The sequence below is a fragment of the Pelmatolapia mariae genome, linkage group LG4, assembly GCF_036321145.2.
Source record: "Pelmatolapia mariae isolate MD_Pm_ZW linkage group LG4, Pm_UMD_F_2, whole genome shotgun sequence".
In the NCBI taxonomy this organism is placed as follows: domain Eukaryota; kingdom Metazoa; phylum Chordata; class Actinopteri; order Cichliformes; family Cichlidae; genus Pelmatolapia; species Pelmatolapia mariae.
In genome coordinates this window covers 36,552,293-36,562,002 of record NC_086230.1, presented here as the reverse complement: position 1 = coordinate 36,562,002, position 9,710 = coordinate 36,552,293, and the positions used below count along the sequence as shown (strand labels likewise).

The 9,710-nt window shown below is 42.0% G+C and overlaps 1 protein-coding gene across 1 annotated transcript; it reads left to right on the top strand.

The window, feature by feature from the left end:
• The first annotated feature begins 4,486 nt into the window (after window positions 1–4,486).
• Window positions 4,487–5,891, top strand: gh1 (growth hormone 1). The gene is made up of 6 exons (XM_063470922.1): window positions 4,487–4,496; window positions 4,590–4,723; window positions 5,168–5,284; window positions 5,387–5,530; window positions 5,603–5,749; window positions 5,829–5,891. Exons 1-6 carry the CDS (start codon window positions 4,487–4,489, stop codon window positions 5,889–5,891), a joined length of 615 nt encoding a protein of 204 aa, XP_063326992.1.
• The last annotated feature ends 3,819 nt before the right edge of the window (window positions 5,892–9,710 follow it).

Below are 9,710 nucleotides of genomic sequence, written 5' to 3'. Positions count from 1 at the left end.
TATTTTAATCATGTGAGCAGTAAAGTGTTGACAGATTAAATTTCTACTCTGTCGCCCCCTGCTGGATTTACTCTGCTACAGCCCCTTCTAAATAAAGGCACGAGGCACGAGCAACCAGTTCAGTGGTTAATAAAATGCATTGGGTGATATTATAATCTTCTGACTGATTACAGAATGAATCCGGTGCACACCTGGTCTCTGCTCAAGGCCACTCACAGATTCACTGCGTCCCTATCACCATGGAGACAAGATGCTAATTAAGGTGAATGAGCTTATTTCCTGACAGTTTAAATATTGAAGCTGCAGGAAGGTCACACAGTGACACAGTTTTATAACACACGCACAGATTGTTAATAATCATGAACAGCTTTCTGTCCCAGCCCGATAACCCGACACGTTACACTTGGGTCGTGTTAATGTTCATTAATAAACTACTGACTGAAATCTAAAGACGGGCCTGTGAAAGAAAAATATTTCTAAATAAAAATGAAGAGTTTTAATAAAGTGTTGCTCTCAGCTCAGTTTGCAGGAGCTCTGTCAGGTGTGTTTCAGCCTTTAGGACGATCATGGATGGATCTGATGGCAGTCACAGAAATCCCAAATGAAGGGATTACTCTGGATCATCTCTGCCACAGAATCTCATTTGAAAAAGACTTCCTTTACAAGCTGTTTTCTCCCTTTTATTTTCAGTTATTATCTAATGAACTGACAGGTTTTATTCATCCAGCAGACACAACAGATTGGGTATGTAAGATAATCTGTTTGTAGTCCATCTTTCAGACATTTGGCAGCTACGTCAGCATCACAGTAAGAAGCAGCCAGATTGGGATCACCAAACTTCTCTTTCCTTCGTCTCGTTTGACAAGCAGGAAAGGCAATCGAGGACAGAGGCGTGAGTCTTTCTCCTTGGTCTCCTCCTGCAGCTGATGTTCGGCTGGTTTTGCTGTTGTTGGCTCTAATCTGAGCTGCTGTCAACTCTTTGGATGAACTCTTCCTCATCACACAGAGACTTACATCAAAGAGTTTGGTGTTTCTTGAAGAAATGTTATTGAAACTTTATGGGTTTTTTAAAATAACAGATAATCACCATAAAAAACGTCATTAATGAGAAAACACGTCCCTGCACAGCCTCAGACCAGTCTCTCTATGATTTCTCACTTTCATGCAGTGTTGAATAAATTCAGTTTCCTGTGTGATTGCTGACCGCTGTGAATACATTTACAAACATCTGACCGTGTTTTTCACTCGGTTACATCTTGTTTTCAGTACATGTAATAACATAAATATTCAGGTCAGCTATTTATTCGTTTCTGTGCTGTTTTACTCTTTTCAGCAGCTGAACAAATGTTTGTTTATTGATTTATCTAAAAGTCAAAACAGGGGTTGCATTTTCATTCATTATTTTTCATAGAACAAGAAAAAAAATCATCATCAGAAAACATTTTAATTTGATAAATGGTTGACCTGAGAAACTTTAAAAGTGTTTTCTGTTCAGGTCAAAGTTCTGCCTCAGTTCTTCAGGGAAAATAAAGATCTTCAGTCTTTTCTTTAAAGGAAGTTTACATGCAGCATTTGACAAACTAAAAACCTATCCCTGCGCTGAAACCTAAAGAGAGCACCAACAGAAGAAGAAGATCTGAAACACTAGCTTCCTTATAGAGACAGAGGGCTGGGATCTTTAAATATTTTCTCTGATAATTTTTCTGTTTCGGACCATCAGACTCGGTGTGTGTCCAGGAACATCGTCTGTTAGATAATCAAACAAAAAGGACCAGCTCAACATTAAAACAAGAAGTTTGGACATTTTGTATCCCCTGGCATCAAAAGTGCAACAGATAAATAAAGCCTGCCTTATTTTTCCAAATGAATCCCACAAACATTCATTATTTCATTTTGTTTTTCTTTGTTTTTCTTTTGCATGAAAAAATCGGAGTTGTTTTAAACAGGATATACTTCAATGCGAATATTAAATATTTAGGGCTGCTGTTTGCATTTTGCATCTCTAAAGTTAGAAACATCCTGTCTCAGAGTGATGCTGAAAAACTGGGCCCTGCTGGGGATCATGGACTACGGCCCGGTCACCAGACACTCGCCCTCCCTGGGCTCCAGGGTGGGGCCCTGGTAACCCCGGTAACCAGGGTGAACTGTTTGATTCGCTCTTTGTCTGGTCCCACCCAGGTCCTATTGGCCATGGGAGGCCCTATGCTGGGGCAAAAGCCCCTCAGCAACACAGCCCCACAAACCCATAAGGTAGTGATTCACAGACAGACTGCAGTGATTCATTGTACTGGAGAAAAAGACTCTAAATGAATATCAATGGTACTGAAAGTAGCTGTAGATAATGTTACATCTGTGAGATAATTATGAGTGATTTTTTCTCCAATGGTTAAAATGGTTTTTGTGAAGAAGTTCATGAAGTCATTACTAGCTAATGTTACAATATATCTTACAATATAAAGCACCTTGAGGTGACTGCTGTTGTGATTTTGCGCTGTATAAATAAAACTGAACTGAACTGAATTATGTCTCATGTGACCTAGCACTGAATTTTGTTACCACATGGTTCCTAGCTTAAAGAAAGACTATCTACAACTTCAAGCACATTTCATATAAAGACTATATTTGCACAAGATTTTCTCCTTTCTACGTCTTTTTATATCCAGTCACTGGGAGTCAAATCATCTTCCACCATCAATGCAGCTGCTGAACAAAAGCACAGGAGGAAGAAAGAACAAAGACACGCTGTGGAAGAGCCAGAGAGTATTAATAACTCATGATTAAACATATCAGGAGTGAAAAAGCTGGGTCCAGAAGATGCACCCAGTGCATCATGGGAAACCTGCAGACAACTAAACCTATTGCAGCATATCTGGCTCCCAATCTACTTTTAAATATCCTAGGACGTTGTCTGTGAAGGTTCTCAGTCATCCAGGCCATGGTTATCAAAGGAGTTTGGAAAGAAAAGCGTCTGGACTTCTTTAAGGTTCTTGAAGATGTTTCATCCGAGAAGCTTCTTCAGTTCAAAGACCAACTGGTGGAGACTCACAGATTTTTTAGCCCCATTGGGAGAGTCCTTAAGGGGTCGCTGACCCATTATTGATCATCTATCCACATGAGCCAAGGTTTGAAAACAGGTGTGGGTCACTATCAGCCAAGTTTGTGAGCCCTAGCCCCACCCTGTCATGTGACTTACTGAGGTCAAATGGCCCAGGATGTGAGTGGGCGTTAAGGCGTCTGTGGAGGGTCTCAAACTGGACTATAGATGGCATGCCAAGTGAGGAGAAAACGAGAGCAGGAAAGCTACAGGTCAGACAGAAACCCACACCTGAGAGAGCGAATTCATCGTCTGCATTTAACTGTTTTACTAACTGGTGCAGATTTTTTATTCTTCATTCTTTTTTTGAGATGATGGGAGCAGGCACAGGCCGTATGGAGACAGAATCATGCTATACAAAGGTTTCAGTGCTTCACCCTCAATGCAGGCTGATGTTTGCTGATGTCGCTGTGCTAGTTTTAAAAACATCTTTAGAACTTTCAGATTTGTTAATTCTTCATCACAGAGTCGTTCATGATCACAATGACATCTGAGGGGGGTCTGCCAATGAATCATCCTCATTAACTAAGCACAATCACATTGCTGTAATGGTAACACTGTGGACTCTAGACTTTAGTCCAGTACATACCAAAAGCTTATCAGCATCAGCAGGAACTATGGATTGAACGTAGCACACGTAAGTTTTACTTTGTGGTTTTACTTAGATCTAGTGTACTTGATTCTCCATCACGTGACTGATTTCACCTGTAAATGTGTCCATGGCTAGGCGCAGTGTGATATGACACCTGAGGTACAGAATAAGTATGGGGAGAAGGAACCTTGAATTATGAAATAGCTGCACTTTAATGTAAGTTTCATTAAAGTGTTTGCAGGCCCAACTGATAAAGCATGAATGTTAAATTTTGTCAACCTTTATTTCAGAATTTAGTTTAATGAATGAATGTTCAGTCAACAACAGGTGATTGTGAGTCATCAAAGAGAGTACTACTGTCTGTCATCATGAAAACCTGAACACATGTCAAACTGTCGGTGTGAACATTTCTGGCAAGACTCAACACGTGGCGTTCAAAGTGACTTCTCTGTGGATGAAAGAATAAAATCTTTTCACCTGAAGAAATTGATTTGATGTAAATATTTTGGAGTTCTTAAAAAACTTTGCAATGTATCTCCTTTTAAATGTTAACAACATGTTGGATGTCAAAGCACTTTAGTCACCAGCGGTGTGTTTTTCATGTAGCATCAATATGATGATTGAGGTGTTAATGTTAATTAGACTTAGACACACGTGTTTGCTCGCATCGTGTTTCTCCTGATGAATTTAAACATCTAGTTTTCAACTATAAAGGAAAAACTCTGAGCTGAAAACATCAGAACCACCGACTCACATCATAATCGTCTGAGCCGCAAACAGAGCCTGAACTGATGCCAGCCATGGACTCGGGTAAGACATCTGGGCTTCCACCACAAGAAGGGGCCGCTGCTTCATGCAAAGTAAACCAATGTTTAACAAAGTCTGAAACTGTCTGTCTGTCAGTCGTCCTCCTGCTGTCGGTCGTGTGTTTGGGCGTCTCCTCCCAGCAGATCACAGACAGCCAGCGTTTGTTCTCCATTGCAGTCAACAGAGTCACTCACCTGCACCTGCTCGCCCAGAGACTCTTCTCGGACTTTGTAAGCCTGCAGCAGCTCAGACAGACAAGAGCTGACCAACACCTTCATCAACAATCTTTCTTCTTTCTGAAAAAGACTAAATGTTAACTAAATCAAAACTAATGCACAGGACAGAAACTATGTTCAGTATATGTTCAACAAAATGTTCTGCATATTCAATGTGTGTAGTGAGTTTAGATGCACACAGACATATGGATACATTTCACATTTGATGTCAAGGGAACTGAGACACTTTATGAGCTGTGACTGCTAAAAACACAGCAGACGTTTACACTTTACATTTTAGTCACAGTCAGCTATAATCTCAGGATATTCAGTTAAGAATTATGACACAATATTAAAATTTGCTGTCAGAACTAACATTGGAATAAAACACTGGTATTCCTGTGTATTTTGTGTATTTCTGTATGTACCTGTGTATTTTTGTGTGTTACCATGTCATAGGAGAGCTCTCTGCAGACGGAGGAGCAACGTCAGCTCAACAAGATCTTCCTGCAGGATTTCTGCAACTCTGATTACATCATCAGCCCGATCGACAAACACGAGACGCAGCGCAGCTCGGTCATTAAACTACACAGTACTACGCAACACTGCACAGCAGTACACAGTACTACACATGCGCAAATCTTCTGAAGCTGTTGTCTGCTTATTGATGGGTCACAGGTCCTGAAGCTGCTGTCGATCTCCTATCGACTGGTCGAGTCCTGGGAGTTTCCCAGTCGCTCTCTGTCTGGAGGTTCCTCTCTGAGGAACCAGATTTCACCAAGGCTGTCTGAGCTTAAAACGGGAATCTTGCTGCTGATCAGGGTGAGAGGATAAACTGCACAAACATATTGCTCCATGCATGGTACCAATGCAACTAACCACCTGACCCTACAGGCCAATCAGGATGAAGCAGAGAATTATCCTGACAGCGACGCCCTCCAGCACGCTCCTTACGGAAACTATTATCAAAGTCTGGGAGGCAACGAATCGCTGAGACAAACTTATGAATTGCTAGCTTGCTTCAAGAAGGACATGCACAAGGTGAGGCAGTGGATAATGGTGATGTCACTGTGATGATGACAATGATGTAATGATGGTGAGGATGACATTTGTGTTGCAGGTGGAGACCTACCTGACGGTGGCTAAATGTCGACTCTCTCCGGAAGCAAACTGCACTCTGTAACTCCACCTAATATTGATACTGATACTTGCTCTGTAGGCCCGCCCTCATGTTAGCAAACTCTGCTTACATGTGTTAGCATTAGCAATAGCATAATAATAGCAGTGGTAATCGTGACATCGGAAGTTTTTCTGACATAACTGTGATGCAAGGCGTGGACAGGAAATGATGTCATTCTGTGAAATAAATGTGTTGCATTGATGTGTGGAGTCTGTTCTTTCTGGTTTATTTGGGGAATATTTTCTCTAAGCTGTGACTTCTTACACAGAAACACACGCTGACGTGAGCTGAGGTCCATATCGATGGCAGAAAAACTGACTCGAACACTTCAGCTTAGAAATGATCTTCTTATGGCCTCTGACAGTGGACTCATCTCTGTGCTTGTCCTGCTAGACCTCAGTGCAGCGTTCAATACTGTTGACCAGGTATTACAGGTACTGCACTGCAGTGGTTTGTATCATATCTATCTAATAGATGGAGAGTCCTCTTCACACACTGAGGTTAATTATGGAGTTCCACAGGGTTCAGTGCTAGGACCAATTCTGTTTACATTATACATGCTTCCCTTAGGCAGTATCATTAGAAGACATAGCATACATTTTCACTGATATGCAGATGACACCCAGCTCTATCTGTCCATGAAGCCAGGTAACACACACCAATGAGTTAAACTGCAGGAATGTCTTAAAGACATAAAGACCTGGATGGCCGCTAACTTTCTGCTTCTTAATTCAGATCAAACTGAGGTTATTGTACTCGGCCCTGAAAAAGAAACATGGTGTCATGATATGCTGTGTGCAGGTCACATGTAAAGATATTTTAACAAAATAAACTATTAGTACTCTTAGGCTGGCGTCAAAAATTAAGAAAACTCAGACTCTAATGGAAACCATGCAACAAGGGATCTCGCAGCTAGAACTGAGGAAAGGCTGGAAGTCTGGTGATTCCAACAGTCCATTTTGCTTGGGAAGGTTCCTCATTGAGACATGACATGGAAGTGTCTGTGTGTTGGCCATAATAAGAGCTGTTCCAGTTCACCAAATACAAAGGAAAGGAGCTTCAGTGCTTCCTTATTGCTTCCTGTGGCCAAGGATACACTGGACCATCCTTTATGAAGGAAGGAGAAAACGCCATCCCACAATTTATTGTGACAGACCGTCTGACCATTCGTGAAAACCATCAATTTAATATGCATAATGCTGCCAGTTCACTTCAGTAAAAACTGGCATTCTCCCAAGAGAGTGTGAATTAGTGGCTCCTGTTGTGATAGCGCTGTGTGGCAGGCAAGATGTTGGACCCAAATGCAAAACACTCAACGGTGAAATGAACTTAAAGAGGCTGCTTTATTGCAGTAGCATAATTCTCAAGAAATAAACTTGCAAAACCAAAACTAGAAACTGAAGATTAATACTAAACACTAGGAAACCTGGAGACAAGAGACTAGGGAGGAGGCGCACAGCGGGGAACACACACAGCATGAGGATACGACGCAGCTCTGAATAGGAGAAACAGAGGGCTAAAATACACGGAGGGATAACAAGGCAATGGGACACAGGAGGAGAGCATACCTGGGAGTAATCAAACACAATCAGACTAGGGGAAGCCTAAGTAGACACACTGACATGAGACAGACTTACAAAGTAAAATAGGAAACACAACACACAGACGCGGACTTGACAAGGGATACAGCTGACAAGGGAGACCAAGCAACCATGGAACAGACAAAAACCAGAATATTAAGAACGCTAACATTGAAACCAAAAGACTAGAAATGATAAATACTGACAAAATCAAAGTTATATAGTAATAATAATAATGTATACTTTATTGATCCCCGTGGGGAAATTCCTCTCTGTATTTAACCCATTCACTCTGTGAAGCAGTGGGCAGCCATTGGGTGCCTGGGGAGCAGTGTGTAGGGATGGTACGTTGCTGAGGGGTACCTCAGGGTAGCCGTTCAGTGGATTCGAACCCCCGACCTTCTGATCATGGGACCACCACAATGCAAAACTCAAAACACTGGATTACTGGCCCAGGGCCCTGACAGCTCCAAAGTCCAGTGTGAGCTCAGGTTTCACGTTTATCTCTGAAAACAGCACGGCAAGTCAGATCAATCAGAGCAGGTTGATGGAGAATCGATATGCTTTTGATTTAAGAAATAACCCTTCTGATAGAAATCACTGAGCACCGTGCAAAGAGTTCTGATTGGAGCTCAGGATTTATCCAGAGGAAAGCTGCATAACTACAAACCTAACATCTGTGTGGACAGCTGATTTGTACGATGTCCAGAAGAACACTAAACATCGGGGCGATCGTGGCTCAAGAGTTGGCAGTTCGTCTTGTAATCGGAAGGTTGCCAGTTCAAGTCCCGGCTCGGACAGTTTCGGTCGTTGTGTCCTTGGGCAAGACACTTCACCTACTGCGCCGATGGCGCGATATGGCAGCCTCGCTTCTGTCAGTCTGCCCCAGGGCAGCTGTGGCTACAACTGTAGCTTTCCTCCACCAGTGTGTGAGAGTGAATGAATAGTGGAATTGTAAAGCGCTTTGAGGGTCAAAGAAGCTTGTTTCAGTTTATTTCTGCTGTTTCTTGAAAACAGTGCAACTGAGAAACTTCCTGGACAGACAAGAGTAACTACAGAGCAGTGACTGTAGGAATGATGGCCGACCTGGCTGCACTTCATCCCACTGTACCCACTGAAGCCAGAATTTTCCCTTTCTGCCATGTTGTCTGTGCACATAGTAACCATATAAGACTGTTATTCTAGCCTCTGCCTTACAATATGAAGCACCTTGAGGCAACTGTTGTTGTAATTTTGTGCTGTATAAATACAATTGAATTGAATATTGACTTGAGGTGTAGTGTCTGTGTCAGGCTCACACCCACACACCTAGGCTGCTGGGGGATTCCCATGATGCACTGGGTGTTTCTTCTTCATCACTATGTGTTATTACGCCTCTCTGCACTGAATCATTAGCTATTATTAATGGCTCTTTGTCCTGTCTTCATCCCATCACCCCAGACTGATGGGTGTCCCTCACTTTGGTCTTAGTTCAGTTCAATTCAATTCAATTTTATTTATACAGCACCAAATCACAACAACAGTCGCCTCAAGGCCCTTTATATTGTAAGGTAGAGCCTACAATAATACATACAGAGAAAAAGAACATGGACCAGTGGAACTATCTGATAAAAAAGTGACATTGCAGAAAAAGTTTTCCAGCATGTCAATTTTTAAGGTGAAATCAGTGTAAAAAACCAAACACCCATAACAAGGATATCGCTATAGCAGACGGTGGAAAAAACATCATTTAATTATTTAGGGGAGTCTTATCAATAGGAAAAGATGAACAAAACTTTGTAATCAGTTTGTCTCATTTATACATTTATGGATTCTAAAATATTAGATATGAATCCACAAAAAAATAATTTGTGATGGAAGCTTTCTTTTATTTTTCTGATGTTTATGTTAGCACATTAGCTGACAGTTTAACCAACCGATAAATGAACAGGTCTAATTAATGCCAACAGTTCTTCTAATAAACTCCACCGCTTGTGCACCAGCTTGGACATGACAGTCACATGACATCAGCACCATCTGGCTTTAGGTGTGATGTCTGTACTCTCACTGGTCACCGGGGGGTTTCATAGGGCAGGAGGCGGGGTACACTGTGGAAAGGTCGCCAGCCTGTCACAAGATGGACAATGGTTTGTACTCACATTCACACAATAACTGCCTGTGTTTGGACCCAGAGAAACCCACGCAGACATGAGGAGAATATGCAAACTGCACACAGGCCCCGGGCACGTCCTGGATTCGAGCC